The sequence below is a fragment of the Chanodichthys erythropterus genome, chromosome 24 (assembly GCF_024489055.1).
Source record: "Chanodichthys erythropterus isolate Z2021 chromosome 24, ASM2448905v1, whole genome shotgun sequence".
NCBI classification, from domain to species: domain Eukaryota; kingdom Metazoa; phylum Chordata; class Actinopteri; order Cypriniformes; family Xenocyprididae; genus Chanodichthys; species Chanodichthys erythropterus.
The window spans coordinates 9259867-9280357 of record NC_090244.1 but is presented as its reverse complement, the minus strand read 5'-3'; the positions used below and the strand labels follow the sequence as shown (position 1 = coordinate 9280357).

General features: G+C 35.3%; 2 protein-coding genes across 2 annotated transcripts; both read right to left on the bottom strand.

Annotated features, from left to right (window-relative positions):
* Positions 1-55: 55 nt before the first annotated feature.
* On the bottom strand, positions 56-10018 carry anpepb.1 (alanyl (membrane) aminopeptidase b, tandem duplicate 1). The gene is made up of 20 exons (XM_067380121.1): positions 9415-10018; positions 9189-9331; positions 6410-6546; positions 6135-6261; positions 5791-5945; positions 5554-5667; positions 5327-5470; positions 5160-5225; positions 4986-5051; positions 4724-4896; positions 4472-4548; positions 3388-3521; positions 3197-3252; positions 2965-3112; positions 2800-2888; positions 2604-2714; positions 1840-2007; positions 832-972; positions 655-736; positions 56-574 (listed from the first exon to the last, which is right to left on the bottom strand). Exons 1-20 carry the CDS (start codon positions 9984-9986, stop codon positions 419-421), a joined length of 2859 nt encoding a protein of 952 aa, XP_067236222.1. The 5' UTR covers positions 9987-10018; the 3' UTR covers positions 56-418.
* A 2399-nt stretch (positions 10019-12417) lies between these two features.
* On the bottom strand, positions 12418-20398 carry ap3s2 (adaptor related protein complex 3 subunit sigma 2). Its single transcript, XM_067380122.1, has 6 exons — positions 20237-20398; positions 19726-19817; positions 19496-19607; positions 17284-17355; positions 15496-15603; positions 12418-12928 (listed from the first exon to the last, which is right to left on the bottom strand). The coding sequence occupies exons 1-6, from the start codon at positions 20303-20305 to the stop codon at positions 12803-12805; spliced, it is 579 nt and encodes a 192-aa protein (XP_067236223.1). The 5' UTR covers positions 20306-20398; the 3' UTR covers positions 12418-12802.
* Positions 20399-20491: the final 93 nt, after the last annotated feature.

Genomic DNA, 20491 nt, shown 5'->3' with positions numbered 1-20491 from the left:
ACATAAAATACTACAATGCAAAAGTTTGAAAATAGGCTAGAAAAGTACAAGATAGTTCATGGATTTAGGTGTTTATTTTCATTAGACAAAATATTAAAATGAAAAATACCAAAGAGTTCTGTACTATTTGCATATTCAGTTCATTTTAATTCTTTCTACAAAGTTATTTTAGCATTATAAAATATTTTTTTACAAAAATAATCAAAGAGGGAATGAACATGAGGCACACTTTAAAGAAAGATATTTATAGACTGTACATCATCATAGGAAGAAAGTAGGTCTGGAAAAAATTGCAATTTAGAACATCCTGAATAATAAATAATCATTTTCTTTAATGCTATAACCCTCTAGGCCAAGCAAAGCAATGTCCCAGTGTTACTCTCCTCCTCAGAGCAAGCAAGCTACAGTATGTTCATCTTTAAGGCTTACGTTGGCTTTCGAACCATTCTAAGACTGCTTTTTTGTTCTCATCGACCCATTTGATGTTGGCGGTAGTCCTCTCGATAGATTGCTGAATGGCAAGGGTTCCAGATCCGAAACCTATGTTGGCGTTGTCATCCCTGAACTGTATCAGCTTTAAAACAGATTGAGAAACATTCAGATGTAAGTATCTGTTGTACAAGATGATAATAAATATAGGGGAAGATGACATACCTGTTGCAGTTCAAACGGAGTTGAGAATCTCTTTGTGACACCGTTGATCAGATTGGAGAAAGAGAAAGATCCACCTCCATACCTAATGGAAAATGAAAAGTGGATATGCAGCTATAGAAAACTGCTATTTGTATTTTTAAGCAAATAATAGCATAGTCTCTCAGTATTTTTTCTTACTGATTGAAAATGAACTCCCAGTTGGCTCTAACAAAATCCCAAGCCAACGATTGGCCGACCACGTTGCTTGCAATGCTGATGATGGTAGAGGTGGCATCTTGCTTCCGAATTAGCGTTGAATTTAAGGTGTAACTGAGATACCTACAAAATCAATTAAAGCACATGTATTATGCTAAATACAACAAGAGATCCATGTAATTATTAGCATTAAAGGGATAGTTCACCCAAAAATGAAAATTTGATGTTTATCTGCTTACCCCCAGGGCATCCAAGATGTAGGTGACTTTTTTTCTTCAGTCGAACGCAAATTATGATTTTAACTGCAACCGCTGCCGTCTGTCAGTCACATAATAGCAGTAGATGGGAACTTCAACTATAACAGTAAATAAAACTTGCTTAGACAAATCAAAATTAAAACCTGCGGCTCGTGACAACACATTAATGTCCTAAGACACGAAACGATCGGTTTGTGCGAGAAACCGAACATTATTTATATAATTTTTTACCTCTAATACACCACTATGTCCAACTTCGTTCAGCTTCCTGTTAGTGAGGTCAAAAAACGCGTTCTGAAGACGGAAGTGATGTCTCGCCCATATACTTCAATGAGCGCGAGACATCACTTCCGTTGTCAGAGCGCGATCAGACCTCACTAGCCGGAAGCTGAACGGAGTTGGACATAGTGGTGTATTAGAGGTAAAAAATGATATAAATACTGTTCGGTTTCTCGCACAATCCGATCGTTTCGTGTCTTAGGACATTAATGTGTCACGAGCCGCAGGGTTTAATTTGGTTTTGTCTATGGAAGTTTTTCGACTCTTATTGTTCAAGTTCCCAATCACTGCTATTATTTGACTGACAGACGGCAGCGGTTGCAGTTAAAAATCATAATTTGCGTTCGACTGAAGAAAAAAAGTCATCTACATCTTGGATGCCCTGGGGGTAAGCAGATAAACATCAAATTTTCATTTTTGGGTGAACTATCCCTTTAACCTGCTGTGAGCTCACCTGTTCAGTAACCACGGCTTTGTGGCACATGCCATTGCAGCTCTCAGTTTATCTTTCTCTGTAGCAACATTGGTTTTTCCAAACATTTTCCAAGCAAAGTCCCACTCCTCTTCACCACCTGCAGCAATGGCACTGCAGTACACTACAGACCTCAAGTTGGCCTTAATACTGATGAAGAGAATATATAGTGGCAGATTAAAGAAAATTAAATGGCAATGTAATCAGATGATATTTTTATAGTCTACAAATGGACATACTGTGAAGACTCATGAAACAGTGCCCCCAAAACATATATATTTTAAGTATTTGGACATGTATAAAATAAAAAAAATTAAACGTACCAGGTTTCAAATTATTCTAAACCTTTCCTAAAAACTAACTTCTCTGAGCCATTAAAAAATGTTTAAATTATTACATTCACAGACATAATCTAATAATTTTTGACAACCAAAATTTTTTAAATACATTTGTATTACATTTTAAAACGTATGTATTGATTTATACTTTAAAACCTAATAATTTAAAATCTTTTGTTTTGTGAAATTTTACATTTTTAAGAGCAATTAAAATATCCCAATTCTTTTGGGGGCAACTTTAAATGCATAAAAACAAAGAAATCAAAATATAATACCAGTGATTATTACAAACATTAGAAACATTTATAAGTATGTAGTCTACACCAGTATGCATTTTAACCATACTACACTCAGGAAAGATCATTAGACACTCTCTAAGATTTCTATTTACTACTGATTGAAACTCACGGGTTGACATCCTCATTCTGCATCCACTGTTTGAACCATCCATTTACTAGATCTGTACAGTTTTCCAACCCAGTACTGCAGGCAACTCTGAGCGCATTTATTTGATTATATCTGCAGATAGGAAGGCATGAATACAGTGAATAAAGGCTTGAGAGCAAATTTAAGCATTTATCATCTCTATATGTTCGTGACTTACTGGTCAGTATGTCCTTGTGGCACATCTGTCCAATTTGTAAGATCTGTAAAGTGTCTAAACAAAGGTTTCACCTGTTCTCCGAGATACGCCTGCAGGTATGAAATAATGTGATGTTAGAGTTCAAGCTCAGTTCAATTCAGGCTCAGTAAAATAGACGAAGCTTACCTGCATAGGGCTGTACAGCTCTGTGCGATCAAACATGAGGTAAAAGTAGTCCAGGTTGTCGAGAGCAGACTCCCATGGCATGTACTCTGTTTCCACGGAGAGGAACAGTGTGGTTCTTAGAGCCAATGTTGTTGCAATATGTCCTGCTCTGTAAAGGGCAGAGGTGCTTTTTTAGCATCTGGACTGACTGGAAATTACACTCATAACTTTGAAGAATGAATTTGCATCTTACTTGGCCAAGTTAAAAGCATCATCAATTATCTGTGCCCGGTTAATAACGGGAATGCTCTAAATGAAAACAAATTAAAAAAGATTGGTGGTTTATGCTGAATTATAAACAATACAAATATTTAAACACTGTATCAAGCTATAAGTATCTTTAACAATATCCCCTGCTTTTTTAATGAATGTATTTCTTCTTACCTGTGTGGATGTCTGGAGAGCATTAAGTAGGCGTTCCCAGTTTTCATTATCATAATTAACCCTGTAGTATCCTGTCACATTGATGTTGGCCAGAACCCACTCATTTGCATTTATTTTCATGTCATCTACTTGATCTAAATTAGAAAAGGAAAGCAGAAATATATGGATTTATGTTAAAGCATATAATCTTGTCCTTTATTAACACCCAATGATATATAATTAAATGCGAAGGTCAAACAAACTTTTAAAATTTTTCATCGTTATCATGGCTTTCTTTTCTCGGTGGAACATAAAAAAATAAATTTAGCATAATGTCCAATGTTCAATGAAAAGCATTTAATGAAAGTGGATGTTGACCACAGCTGCCAAGTAAGATTTTCAGTCAATAATAATTTAAATTTCAATCTGTTCTTACACAAAGTTATCATATGCCTTCAGAAGATTTGGAATATAGAATACAAATTCTGTGAAATAGTTTAATTTTGCTTGTTTGGAGCTTGACAGCCCTAGGTTTTCATCCACTGTCGATGAATGAAACAGAGCAGTTTGGGCGTACTGCTAAACTTCTCCTTTGGGGTTCCACATAAGAAAGGAGTTCCATACCGGTTTGTAACATAAAGGTAAATAAATAATGACAGAATTATATATATGAGTATATCCATAAAAAGCAAATGACCCTCAATACATCTAAAATAAAAACATAGTAGATTTTATAGAGCTAATCAACGTAAAAATTGATTTAATAATTATTTTTAAAAAAATCTGACGTAATAAAAATAACTGCCATTTTACAGAAATAGTGTTTACAGAATAATGTTAAAGTATTAAAATAAATGGTAATTCTAACTTTGCACTCATAATTTGCATTAGAATACACCATGTCTGGTCGTATATACGGTCTAGCAACAGAAGTTCAAATATTTAAATGCATCCGAAGCTGAAATTGGATACGAAATTTCCACATTCAGATATGATGGGAACTTCACGCAGCTCCCGTACTACTATTCATTGGAAATGAATGACTTCCGGTCCAACAGCAGTCATTTGTTGTATGCAGTCGAAAGGCGGCTTCAGTGTCACTCACCATTTTTCTGTAGTAGCCATTTTGTGGGTTTTTCTGATCCTGTTTTTGTCCATTTAATTGGTACAAACCACTCATAGCTAAAAGAAAAAAAGAACATTTCAGAAATAGGATATAGTAATTTCACATTTTAACAAAACCTTGTGGTGGATATTTTTTTAAGAATTGTATATCTAGGCCCAATTCTATCATAATTGAAATCAGTAATAGTTGCTTTTTGATTATTATTTTTCCCCAAATATTTTGTTTACATACTTAAACTCTGATGGCTTCTCTGGTTTAGTGGTAGGGTCTAGAAGGAAATGCTCCTGTGTGATCTCTCCAGTTGCAGTGTTAATAGTGACCACGGGGAAGCCCATTTGAAGAACCCAGCGATCCATAATTTCTTGCACAGTTTTGGGCAGACTGTAGCCAGTCTTATCCACAGCCTGCAACATTTCATATATGAGCGCTTGTGTTTTGTGCCAACAAATTTGATAATTATACTGCTGAACATTCTTGTTTAATTGCAAAATACCGCTTGAAGATGGACCCAAAGGTCTGTGTACACTGTGTTGTTAAATTTGAAATGATCCAAATAGGTCTGTTGAAACAAATTTGTTGTGAATTTACAAAAACATTCTCCAAATCAAAAGTATATTCAATATTTATTGTATGGCACAACATGGAATAGCATGCAGGGGGAACTTACTTGAAGGCCTTGAGTAAACAAATCCTCAGTCAGAAAATCAGATAGCATCCTAAGTACTGATGCCCCCTAGAGGAAGAGACTGCAAGTTATCAGACAAACCCCATGTAATCAGCATGTTCTTGATTATGAAACATTATAGGCAACTTAGCAAACAGTTCCCACGCTACCTTACTGTAGGAGATCGTATCGAACACTTCACTAATTTGCTCCGGTCTTTGGACATCCTCTTCTTTAGATGACAAAGGGTGAGATGAGGCCAGTGCATCTATGGCGAAAACTCGGTGCACATCATTAAGAACGATCAGATCTTTCTGTGGGATAGAAATAGAGGAGTCAGTTATGATCTGCTCTTAGTGATAGATTTTGGCATCTTGCATTAGCTTCAAATACTCACAATGTTCCATTCCGGCTCAGCTTCATCCGCCCCAAGATATTCTACGTAAGATGCAAAACCTTCATTGAGCCACAGGTCATTCCACCACCTGATAGTCACAAGGTTGCCAAACCACTAAAAAAGAAACAGGAAGATGGCGAAAAGTGAACTTCACAGTTTTAAAGCTGATAAAAAGAACTTCTGTAAATCATTTTGCATTCAGAGAATCAAATTGGAAAAAAGGACTCCCGATCATACCTGATGGGCAAGTTCATGAGCAATAATAGTAACAATCCTCTCTTTGTTTCCATTTGAGGATATTTCATCATCATACAGCAGGGCCGTCTCTCTGTATGTGATTAGGCCCCAGTTTTCCATTGCACCGGCATTGAAATCTGGCAGAGCGATTTGATCTGCAACATTTTGAGGAATGAGTTAAACTTCTAAAAATGGTCTAAAAGGTTTAAGTAGTAACCTAATCTTACTTAAACTGTTGTTTCAATAATAAAACAATTTCATTGCCTCATAAAATATAGGTCATAACACAATAAACAAAATTAATAAACCTTTTTTTAAAAAAAACATTGCTCATAAACTCTTACCTGATTTGGGCAGAGGATAGGGGACATTGTAATACTTCTCAAAGAATTTCATAATCGGTCCAGTCACATTGAGTGCATACTTCCCTTGTCCTGCATCTATGGCTTCTTGGCGGGCAAAAATTCGAATCTTTTTGAAAAGAAAAAAAAAAACGAAAGCATGCAATTTTTTAGTAGATGAACACATGTTGTTTTCTGAGATATCTTTGTTAAAGTGGGCATTAGGTTTAATTATTAAATAGGAGTTTTCTCTAAAGACCTTGTGAAAAGATAATTACCTGCAGTTTTTCATCTATTTGGTCAATGAAGGTAAAATCACTGACAATAAATGCCAACAAATATGTTGACATTACTTCTGTTGGCGCAAATGTTGTTTTGGTTAGAGGAGTACCTTCTTCTGTGATGTCAGCTTCCCCTGAAAGTCAAAAAGACATATTGACCCATACAACTTTGTCAGATGTCTTGAAATTACAGTATTTTGAAGGAATAAAGCAAACTGATTAATCATGCTTCTCTATAGTATAGTTAATAGTTTGGTCCCTTTTCACATTTCTGGGGTTCTCAGAAGTGGAAGTCGTCATAGTTGGGTAAACATCAGTGGCGTAGCGTCTAGGTATGCGGGGTATGCACATCCAAATGGTCCTGGGTGGATTGGGGGCCCGCTATTACGGGATTAACCCCAAAGTGTACTTCACTATCCTGCATCGCATAATTTTTGTCACCAGGTGGGTTCACAGACGTCCGCACTCCTCATCTGCGTGCAGCCCAATTTTTGTGATGGCATGGACAGTGTGTGTACAAAAGTCCACTAGTCCAAACGCGTCTTTCTGCAGCCAAATACTTTCAAAGGCTCGCACGTGCGTTTGTGCGCAAGACAGAACCTATGTCCTCATGTTCATAAAAATGAAGTAAAATAAAAATAATGTTGTCAATAACTTGCTATAGCCTAACTATGTTAAATGTAGGCCTACTAAAAATCATTATTACTCCCTTTCCACCAGCACGAACCGGGCGCTAGTTCAGAGCTAGTACTAGTGCCAGTTCAGAGTTGGTTCAACTGAGGAGCCTAACTACGTAACTACGACTCTACGTAACTACGACTCCTTGTGCATTTGGATTTCACTCGCCGAATCGGTCCGCGCTGCTCCGATGCATCTCGAACAAGCTTTCTATCAACAATCGCGGATGTTTCACTACTGTTGATGCTCATGGCTTTGCGAACTTACATCTGCATCCAAACACGGCTCGCCGTAATTTGTATATAGGTGGAGATTACAATTGAGCTGCTATTAGCTCGATTAGCTGCTATTTCAAAAATGGCAATCACAAGTTTCTTGTTGGTCACGGTAACCCCGCCCCTAGCCCCTGACGCAAGCGGTTTTTACTTCTAGCCTAGCAACGTTTTGGTGCTACTTACGAACCACTTTTCCTGGTTCGGAGCTGGTGCTTTGTGTGTCGAAAGACAAAGAACTGATTTGAAACTAGACTCTGGCTCCGAACCAGCACTCAAACTGCCTTGGTGGAAAAAGGGTATAAGAAGCTGAATAAATGGACCATAAAATGGTTATAACTGGAATAATCTTCGGACTCATTGCATCTGAATTTATGCAATGATCATTCTGAAATTCCAAAGCCAGAGTCGAATTGGTTGAATTCAAACTGTATTGGAACTGTATTGAAAAGCCATTTTTTTTACATTTTTGAAATGGATCCGCAATGCAAAGTCATAATGATGGATATAGGGTACATTAGTGCTGTTGTTGTCATTCCTAGAAAAGTTTTTTCCATTTTTTCTGCATGTTTTAAAGTGATAATATCTTATTCATATTAAAATCCTGGGACTCATCTGCATGAGATGCATTCCCTTTTCTTTTTTCCATTTACTGACAAGGTAATATAACACAAAGTAGGCCTATAGCTTTATAAATGTGTATTAATGTTTAATAAATTGAAAATATGAAAAACTTTATTAGATTTGCGATGTTGATAACTTTGGAAATGCGTCATCACAGTCTGTGAAAAGGGTCCATAGTTTTTTTTAGTAACATATACTCATTTTATAAAGTAATATGTGTAGTGCAACCAAACACTACATCACTGTTTTTAAGCTAATAGAACAATTAAACTTTTTAACTGCACGGTCCTCTCTCTTTCATATATTGCCCCCTTTGGAATTATAAGGTTCTATCTGCATTCTGAGCAGTTCTGAGATATTGAGCTTCAAAGTTTTTCCATTCCATTGGACTTTGTAGATAGAACCTTTTTGTTTTCTAAATAAAAAGTCCCCAAATGTACTCAACATTACCAAAAACATCACATAATGTAAATAATTTGTCACACAATAAGAATATGTGAATAACTCAATTTCGACAAAAATGTCAGATAGAACCTTATAATTCCAAGGGGATGAAGTCAAATTTATTCTAATGAACCAGATTATCCTGAACGGGAGTTCAGATTTGAATCAAGTCTGATTCAAGTCTCATTCTAGTGAGTCGATTCATTCAGGGGATTGATTTAAATAAACAGACTGACAAAAAATTATCCACCAATTTGAGTCCCTGTACAGTGGACGTTTTCGACTCAGTTATGTACATTAGGGTGTTTTTGTTGTAGTTAATAAAATGTACCTGTTCAAATTTGATCATGTCACACTAATTGAGATTAGGGTGTAAAAGTAACTTCGGTAACACTTTACAATAAGGTTCATTAGTTAACTAAATTAGTTAACATGAACTAATAACGAACTGCACTTCTACAGCATTTATCAATCTGTGTTAATGTTAATTTCAATATTTACTAATACATTATTAAAATCTTGTTAACATTAGTTAATTCACTAACATGAACAAACAATTAACAACTGTATTTTCATTAACTAACATAGTAAATACAGTAACAAATGTATTGCTCATGGTTAGTTCATGTTAGTTAATACATTAACTACTGTTTAACTAATGAACCTTATTGTAAAGTGTTACCGTAACTTCACTATAGCTACTTTTTGTTTGTAGCTGTTAGAAAAGTAACTAATTTTTCAAAGCAGTGCTCATTTACCTATCACAATGCCATTGGAGAGGGCTACGGTTCCTCGATCATGGAGAAGAGTGATGTGGAACACCGCTTTCATTGCAGGTTCATCAAAGCAAGGGAACGCCTTCCTGGCATCTGTTGGCTGCATCTGGGTTGTTGCGACCACTCTGAAGAAGAACAAAGGTTTTTACTATATACGAAAAGGTCTTTCAGAACAGAAGAAAAATGACAGGACAGATCAACTTCTTACTTCTTATTTCCATTCTCCTCGTATTCACTTCGGTAGAAGCCACCCAAGTCATCCGCAAGCTCCCCCACAAATTCTGTGTAGAGTTCATAGCTTTCCCCAGCAGTTAATTTACCTTTCAGGTGAATCGCCATATACTGTGTTTTTGGGTACATCTTTATTGAGTCAATGGAAGGAGCTGGTTTGCTTCCAAGTGCTGTCAAGGTGACTGGGTCTGAAATGTTCAGCTTATTGGAGTGAATGAGGATGAGGTCTGTCTCTTTGACACATTTGAAGATCACGCTGGACTTCCCTGTGAAGATGTAGAGACCGTTTGGATCCGGCTGGAGCCGTGGCCACAGGGTGACATTGTAGGATTGAGGACTGAGAGTTTGAGGAAGGCGCCACTGGTCCCATGGTTCATTGGATGGTGCTGTTGTTGGAGCTGATGTCGTTGTTGTGGGTTTAACCTCATTGTTCTTCGACTTCTCTTGAGAGTAGACCACAGAGAGGGCAATGATTGTAGCTACTGCTGCAGCACCAACCACAACCAGTACTATCCCGACAGCTTTACTGATGACGAAACCCTTTCCCATGCTTGAGGAATGACAGGATGAGAGGAGTGAAACTGACATCTGCACAACTTTTTATTTAAAGGATGGGAGGTCTCTCCTCCCACATGGATTAATGGTTCATCCATTAACAAAGCACAGCTCCAGTGTACAAGAAGGCGTTTTAGAAAGATATTGATGCCTGATGTGTTTTTGAAATGTGGTGAAGCCATTAAAATACAATCATGAGTGCTGTTACTCACTGTTTCAGTGACGTGATCAAATCCATATGGCTAAAAATAATTTTTTGCCCAAAAATGTTTGAGACATATTTTCCAAATTACCAAAACATTCAAAAATGACCCACAATATATTACAAAAGTAACACGCAAAACAGTCAAAACACTTTTACATTATATATATATATATATATATATATATATATATATATATATATATATATATATATATATATATATATATATATATATATATATATATATATATTAGTATAATATGTGACCCTGGACCACAAAACCAGTCATAAGTCGACAGGTATATTTGTAGCAATAGCCAACAATACATTGTATTGGTCAAAATGATCGATTTTTCTTTTAATGCCAAAAATCAATACGATGTTAAGTAAAGATCAAGTTACACAAATACATTTTGTAAATTTCCTACCATAAATACATCAAAAAGTTATTTTTGTAGTAATATGCATTGCTAAGGACTTCATTTAGACAACTTTAAAGGCGATTTTCTCGATATTTAGATTTTTTTGCACCCTCAGATTCCAGATTTTCAAATAGTTGTATCTCAGCCAAATCCTAACAAACTATACATCAATGGAAAGCTTTTTTTTTCAGCTTTCAGGTGATGTATAAATCTCAATTTCATAAAAATGGACCCTTATGACTGGTTTTGTGGTTCAGGGTCACATATGGAAAAATTGGCCTAAAGATATATCTGGGAAAAAATTACTAAAATACATTTAATACATTTATATGAATATATTTTCTTCTTGATATATGATATAAAAACATAAATAAACAAATGCTGCATGTATTAAACATATATTGTATATTTAAACTAAATATTAGTAGAGACTAATTGTTGGATCGGTTATATTTCTATTGATTGAATCAGATGCCCCACACAGAATCACACACTATACTGTTATGGCAAGTCATACTGAACAAAGTTGTAAATCCATTTCATTTGCTGACATAAACCTGCACTTTACAAAAAAGACAATGTCCTCAGAAGCATCAAATTGTGTAACTTCTGGGACAGACACTCAATTGCTTGCGTACCTGTTAAAGGATAACTAAACATCACTGCCGTACAACTATAAGCGGAAAAAAATACAGTTTAACTTTAGCTAAATTACCTTAGGTTTACAGGAGCAAAGGACGGGATTAGTAACAAATGAACTTATAAAAATACCTCCCTCTGTGGTCGTTAGGCTGGACTTTAAACTGCACTTCCCCAAAACTGTAAAATAAAAGATGAATTTGGCCTTTGGAATATATGTATTTTTTTATGGTGGAACCATAAAAACCAGGAAGAACATTTATTAAGATTAGTATCTCAGAAAATATAGCCAATAACACTAGTTAGAAATGTTCATTTGTAAGCGCACGGGTGTAATGATTATCAGTTTTTACAATATCTCCCCATCATATTGATCTATATCTAGCTATAAATGATGTATTCAACAAAGCAGCAGACTCCATAAAACTCACCTTAGCAATCTCAAAGCTTTAATGTTATCTCATTTCATTTGACACGTAATAAATTACCTTTAACAGGCCAAAAGAGCTTTAAAATTTTCATTTGTTAATGTTAAATAGGCCTAAGTCATAATTTGGTCATTTACATTGATAAACATTAAATCTAGTCTTGCTGTTAAATATTCTGCATTTCCAAAGCTACATTTTGTACCTAATTTAGATAAGATTCTAAAGGTGATGACATCAGATATCATCTGATGTCTCTTGACCTTCGATAGACTGCTGTTTTCAAAGATAACTGTTTATGATATCAGAGATGTCTAGATATGCTATCATTTTTTTAGGCTGTGTGATGCAAATGCTATCTTTGAACTCATTTTTTGTTGACCACACCTTTAAGGACCTCAGTTTCCAATGCAATAAAGTTGATTTTATAACACTGCAAACTCATGGTGAAACCATCAACACAGCCATGATTTGTCAAAAATATGCTGACGTACATGAAACAGACCTTGCCCCATGATTGTTATATTTTTTAGAGGCAATAAGTGCACACAATTATATTCTACATTTAGAACTGGTGATGCTGCAGATTTTTTGTGACAATAAAATGTTTAACATTATATGTTGAAGAGTAAAATGACTAGATCAGATATTACGTTTTGTGGGGGTTTTTTCACAACGGTTTCCTCTCAACCCTGAAAAACCCATCATTCATCTATTAAGCAAAAAATAAATAAAAATGCGTTTCTGTACATCTGGACAAAAACAATTTTAATGATATGGTATAGTATAACATTGAATATAAATTATTCAAGTGTAACATTTATAGTTTTAGTAGTTGGTCTGTTGGCAGAAATCACACGTTAGTATTGTGGAATGTTACTACATTACAGACAAAATACAAAACGACACTATAATCAAAATGTCTACAAACCAAATTCTGAAAAAAAAGGACGCTGTAAATGATTGGACCCTGTAGTGTGCGTTGGACTTGTCAGAGTCCTCATGTGACGGTCAGTCATGAGTCCATAAATGGCATTAGGGAGACAGTATCTATGGCAATGAATGTCAACACACAATAACAACAACAACAACAAAAAAACAATGATCAGAGATACAAACTCAAAACGGGGAGAGACTGGGCACTTTTATATTGATGTCCCCGATATTGATGTTACGGGGGATTTCAGGAAGGTTCATATTTTTCACAGCAGAAACGGCTCGTGCTGGTGCTGCAGACAGTCCACCCTGCCAAAAACACACAAAAAATTACTTTATAACTATTATTTTGTGCAGATTAACAGATCTGTTTGAATACACCACACACACAGACACACACACACACACACACACACACACACACATAAAAACAGAGGATCAAATGTGCCTGTAAACACCACAGCAATAAAACTGTTTGAAAATGTATTTCTACACCCACTGTAAATGTCTCTCTTTGTGAGCTTTGGTTAGGGGTGCACAACTTTATGCACTACTGCCAGCCTGCATGGAGAGGTTGTTGAGACTCCATCAGCTTTAAATACCTGTTTGCTGCTCAACAGTTGAGTATTTTATAGCTGCCCTTTTAATACAATTAATTTGTTTGACAGAAACTTCCGTTAATAAGGCTTTATCTGACTGGGTTCTTCCGTGCTCTAAATCACTTACAAATCTTTTGAAAGTTCAACAATCTCTGTTCAGTTTTAGCAAAATATTAGTTGTTTTCATGACTTTTGCAAGACATTGCACCATTTCATGCTTTTCATCTCTTAGAAAGATCTTTCTTCCTCCACAGATTGCATGAGAACTGTGGTTGTTTACTAATGTGGAAGAACCTCTTTAAAGGGTTAGTTCACCCAAAAATTACAATTCTGTCATTAATTGACCCTTCGCAGGGAGTTTGATTGACAAGCGATCTAACCAGTCAGAACACTGAATCCGCCATTTTGTCTAACAGAGCAGTCAGGAGTTAGAAGATTAACCTCGGTGGACTTAAACTTGAAAAATGGTGTGTATTGACGTCTTTCCGCATTTGAAACAACATTCCTTCTGATGTTCATTCATGATTATTTGATGCTATGAATGAACTAGTAGGAAGAGATGATCGGTTCACGAGCCTCTTGAGCTGAGGCGCTACAGCAATCTGTCACGACACATTAAAGAGCCACAAAACGTTTTTTATTGTTCGAATTTCTTAAAAAAATATTTGATTTGAAAGATAGGATTTTGTTAATATCATAAGTAACCTGCTTTGTCGTTTGTCGACATGTCCAATTTGCTCCACAATGTATTTTTCACTGCGTGTGGCGTGAGAGCGCCACAGCTTGTCAGACAAAGCAACAGTAACTAAGGGGGGCGGGTCTTTGCGAAGGGTCAATTACTCACCCTCATGTCGTTACAAACCCATAATAACTTTGTTCATCTTCGGAACACAGTTTTTTTGATGAAATCCAAGAAGTTTTTTATCCTCAATAGAAAGCAAAAGAATTACCAGAAGAGAGACGAATTTGTTGAATTAAGTCGTTATTTTTGCGCACTAAAAGTATTCTCGTCACTTCATAACATTAAGTTTGAAACACTGCAATCACATTGACTATTTTAACAATGTTTTTACTACTTTTCTGGACCTTGAATGTGGTAATTTTGTTGCTTTCTATGGAAGATAAAAAAGAAAAACTTTCGTATTTCATCAAAAAATATCTTAATTTATGTTCCAAAGATGGTCGGGTGTGGAACAACACGAGGGAGAGTAATTAATGACAGAAATTTAATTTTTGGGTGAACTAATAACCCTTTAACATACCTATACTTAAAAACATGTATTTTCAAGAAAGACCAATAGGCTTCTCATTAGTCTATAAATAATGTACATTTATTATCAATCCTTTGTTAGATTCTGAATGTTTTTAACTTCTCTGTATACTAAAACATATGACCTTATTATCATACTGCAATTATTCAGCATTAAACTGAAGCCCCAACTCTATGAACCTATGAACAAGATCCCAATCCAATCAGTTCAGTGGAAATTTTAAGACTAAACCCGGCCCAAAACAAGAGTCAAAACAAGATATAATACAATTAAAATAAACAAATATTTAAATTATTATATATGTTATATTATATTTAGATTTTTTATTTCCTCAGAAATTTCATACACAAGCCAGAAATTATACTAGAAAACCTGATCTGGCTTGATCTCAACAGACCCAGGTCAAAGTACATAGTAAATGTCATGAAGCGCCAGCATCACGTTTCTAGTGTCTTTAACTAAATGGTATGTATGGATGTTGCTTTGTTCTCAGCCATGTGCGCTTTATTGTCTTGTGTAACATTTCCTCATTTTAACCTCTTCCATGTATACATAAGAGTGTCAGGGTGTTGTCAAACATTATCGATCGCCTCGACCCCAGATAGGATATCAGGTGACCGTGAATCACTGACATCTTCCCAGACACCTTTCACCACTACATAATAACATTTTAGGCTGTTCACATGATGTACTATTACGGCCAAAAAGAATTTGCAGGCAAAAGAAAGTGATACTGATGAAGTGATAAAAATGATACTGATACAAAATGTCTTTTGAAATATTCATATTTGTAGCATTATACAAATATTCACAAGGTGCATCTGTGTCAAACACGTGTACAATACCATTTAACTTAAAATTAGCCTATACGTGTCACATGAAACTATTTAAAATTCTCCTTCCTGTTTCAGTTGATGCAAAGATGTTTATGGGTGTGTGCATGAACTTATGTCAGCTGAACTGGAGTGACTCCTGGTTGCTCTATGTGAATGTGAACTGAACTCACCTCCGATTTCTCCATTCTATTCTGCAGCTCCACTTGGGCGACTATTTCATTCATGTTAGTTTCCAGAACCATCCCGCCCATGACAACTTCCTGGAGAATATAATGGACCTAGAAATAACAGCAAAAATTAAACCTACAATGAGAATCCAGTTCTGCCTTTGTCTTAGTGCAGATTAACAGATCTGTTTGAATAGTTAGTTACTTCATACAGGGTTCCCACGCGCCTTGAAAGTACTTGGATTTCAGACACATGAATTCAAGGCCTGGAAAATTCTTGAAAACAAATATTGGTCCTTGAAAGTGCTTGAATTAAATTTGAAATAAATTTTGTGAAAATTATAACACACCCCTCTCAGTCCTAGTATATTTGTTTTGGAACCAAACAGATATCGCCCCCCATTGACTACCATAGTAGGAAAAATAATTACTATGGTAGTCAATGGGGGGGCAAGATCTGTTTGCTTATTGACATTCTTCCTTCCATTCATCTTTCTTTGTGTTCAGCAGAACAATGAAATTCAAACAGGTTTGGAACAACTTGAAGGTGAATAAATGACAGAATTTTCATTTTTGAGTGAACTAACCCTTTAAAAAGTCAAAATTGCATGATTATAAAGGCACAGTTGTGTCTTATAAAGTCAGAATTGTGATATATAAATTGCCATTCAGATTTTTTTTTCTAGGAAGTGCTCATTTACATCTCTCATTTCTGACTTTCTTTATTCAGAATTGCAAGCTTATATCTATAATATATTGTATATATTCCAACTTTAAGCCACAATTTCAATCCATATAATACTTTTTTTTTTACTCAATTGCAAAATGTATTTTTATAATATTCTCTCTATATTATAATGTTTTTTACTCAAGTAATGATTCATAAAAAAAATGAAAACCAAAACTAGTATGGAATAACTGTTATCATTAGGGATAAGAAAGCTGCAAACGGTTTTAATTTATTTCCCAAATTAATGTACAAATGATTCTGTACCTCTTCCAGGTTAAAATGGATGCAAATGCAATAGGAGGATTAAAATGTTAAGTACTGTAAGTCTTTCATGACGCTCCGTATGTGATGTGAATTTGAAAGGTGCTTGATATAAAATAAACGGTGCTTTAAAAAGTCCTTGAATCTGGTGTTCATGAAATAGTGGGAACCCTGTTCATACAATAAAGGCATACAGTATGAATAAACAGCTAGGCCTGAGTAAAAATAGAGATTTCCAGAATTTCTGATTCTGGAATATTGTGATATTGATTTGATTAGGTTTCATTAGGGTATATTAAAACAAATATTTTAAATATTAAAACATTCTTTCACTGGTGTCCTTTTGAACGATCCATTAAAAGTACCAGCTTAAAAAAGACTTAAACATAGACCATAACCCTAAAAATACACACAAGCACATGACTACTGATGCGCATTATCAAACATGATGCACATGGCGAATTCAGAAACAACTGCATCAAGTTACCGTACATTATCATTTCCCAGTAACTCCTTCCAGTCATAAAACAGTATTACTGATTAGATAACTAATGAAGCGAATGTAGTGGACATTCTATCATGAATATATTTTACAATGGTGCCATAATCCAACAGACCATTATCAGAAAGGATATTCTAACCTGCATATAAACTTTCCCTTAAATGATGGATTGAATTATGATCACCTCGATTGTTCATGCCCAAATTATCATTTAAGAACACTTGTTTTTATGTAACAAAGGAGGTAAAAAGTTACACAGGTAATCATAAAAATGAACGTCATACACCTGAAAACTGACCTTATCCATGTGAAAGATTAAGTCCAGTTCACACACATTCTCAAAGCACTTGTCCAGGGTTTCCACAAAGACCTACATGATAAAATTATACACATTAGTGAATAACAACATGTTCTTTCACAGAGATTTCCAAAAGACTCAAGTAACGTTTCGGGTTACACAAAAAAAAAAAAAAAGAGCGAATCAACCACTCATGCAAAAAAGTACTGAGGCAGTACCATGGTATCAGATGGCAATACATGTTAAATACTGAATAACTGGTATTTAAATAGTACTTAAAGTGTTAGTTCACCCAAAAATGAAAATTCTGTCATTTATTACTCACCCTCATGTCGTTCCACACCCGTAAGACCTTCGTTGATCTTCGGAACACAAATTAAGATATTTTTGTTGAAATCCGATGGCTCACTGAGGCCTCCATTGTCAGCGAGACAATTAACACTTTCAATGCCCAGAAAGCTACTAAAGACATATTTAAAACATGTGACTACAGTGGTTCAACCTTAATATTATGAAGTGACAAGAATACTTTTTGTGCCAAAAAAACAAAATAACGACTTCATTCAACAATATTTAGTGATGAGCAATTTCAATACACTGCTTCATGAAGCTTTGAAGCTTTACGAATCTTTTGTTTTGAATCAGTTGTTCGAAGCGTGTATCAAACAGTAAACGCGGCTTTGTTATGTCATAAGTGTTTCGAAATTTCAATGGTTCAACACTTGGGGGTGTGACTTTGGCAGTTTGATACATGCTGTTTTCGAAAAGTTTCGTAACAAAAGAGTCGTAAAGCTTTGAAGCTTCATGAAGCAGTATATTGAAATTGCCCATCACTAAATATTGTTGAATAAAGTCGTTATTTTGAAATCCGATGGCTCCGTGAAGCCTCCATAGGGAGCAATGACATTTCCTCTCTCAAGATCCATAAAGGTACTAAAAACATATTTAAATCAGTTCATATGAGTACAGTGGTTCAATATTAATATTATAAAGCGATGAGAATATTTTTGGTGCGCCAAAAAACCCCAAAATAACGACTTATTTAGTGATGGCCAATTTCAAAACACTGCTTCAGGAAGCTTCGGAGCATAATGAATCAGTGTATCGAATCATGATTCAGATCGCGTGTCAAACTGCCAACAGCTGAAATCACGTGACTTTGGAGCTCCGAACCGCTGATTCGATACACTGATTAATTTATGATCTGATGCTTCATGAAGCAGTGTTTTTAAAATCGGCCATCACTAAATAAGTCGTTATTTTGTTTTTTTTGGCGCACCAAAAATATTCTTGTCGCTTTATAATATTAATATTGAACCACTGTACTCACATGAACTGATTTAAATATGTTTTTAGTACATTAATGGATCTTCAGAGAGCAAATGTCATTGCTCCCTATGAAGGCCTCACTGAGTCATCGGATTTCAACTAAAATATCTTAATTTGTGTTCCTAAGATCTTATGGGTGTGGAACGGCATGAGGGTGAGTAATAAATGACAGAATTTTCATTTTTGGGTGAACTAACCCTTTAAGGTTGAACCACTGTAGTCACATGAACTGTTTTAAATATGTCTTTAGTAGCCTTCTGGGCATCTGAAAGTGTTAATTATTTTGCTGTCAATGGAGGCCTCACTGAGCCATCGGATTTTATCAAAAATTTCTTAAATTGTGTTCCGAAGATTAGCGGTCTTACGGGTGTGGAACGACATGAGGGTGAGTAATTAATGACAGAATTTTCATTTTTGGGTGAACTAACCCTTTAAAGGTAATATGGAATTAATATTGTCCAGAGAGCATTAATGCATCCTAATATGACAATCAACCATTGTATTGAACTAATGCATGGTATTAGTTCACCCAAAAATAAAAATTCTGTCATTAATTACTCACCCTCATGTCGTTCCACACCCTTATGAGTTTCTTACTTTTGTTGAACACGAAAGAAGATATTTTAAATAATGTTGGTAACCAGACAGCTGACAGCACCCATTGACTTCCAAAGTAGGAAAATAAATACTATGGAAGTCAATGGGTGCCATCAACTGTCTGGTTAATAACATTCTTCAAAATATCTTCATTTTTGGGTAAACTATCCCTATAAAACAAGGCTTGTAAACTTTGCCTTGTCTTTATGTACGCCTTCAAAAGGCAATATGAAAAACATCAATCACCACCTTGCACCTGTAAGCATGAGAATTGCAGTTTGTTCACCTGTATGAGATCTAGAATCCCCAGCTCACTCTCTGACGAGTCCACACAAAACACAAAGTACAGAGTGGCATAGTGTCTGTAGATCAGCTTGTAGTCGGAGCCACCGATTAAACTGAAATGAAGAGTAAATAACTTTTGAGAGCATCTGTCTTTATATAGTCATGGATACTGAAATCTAGATAAAATCATAACAGCAGCAAGCACTTATGTGCAAAAAACCCTTCGGTCACCTTCCGCCCTCCAGGAAATTGCAGACATTATCGTCTCTTTTGGACACCAGATGAAAGGTCTCCCTAATGATCTGTTGCTGCATGTCTTCTGCCTGTGAAAGAAACATGATAAACTGATTTACATTTAATTTGATCATGGATTTTAACTTAATATTACATAATAAAAACATACAGATGAGAAAAACAAACAAAAAATGGTTTAATAATATATAAAAAACACTATTCTGAACATATGATATAGATTATTACATTTATAGATTGGAGACTAGGCCCTACATATATAACCGTTATATAAACAGAATGAGGAACTGAAGATGGAAAACCAATCAGATACTAATATAAATTTTCCTTACCACGAAACATTGTATTTGACACAAATAATTTATCTGAAGCCAATGTGTAAATATATGTGTAATTGTAAATCACAATTAATTAAATTAATCTGCTGATAGTGTCTCAATGGTAAAGAATGGCAATAGCTTTTTCAGTGTCTTTTATGCGCTTATCTTACAAAATACTGGTAGAATCTGATGAGCCTGGGTTTCCCATGGTTGTTAAAAATAAGAATAGCCTTGATCATCCTTGGGTTTTTCTTTATTTTACGTGGTTACTCGTTTTTAGCGAAGCGTCTGCTTGTCAATAAAAATGACTCTGGGTACTTCAGTGTCACGTGATTTACGCTTTTCTATAATAAAAGTCCTTGAAATTAAAACTCCCACTTTACCGCTTAGCTTATCTAGCAATATCATTATATACATGGTAGATA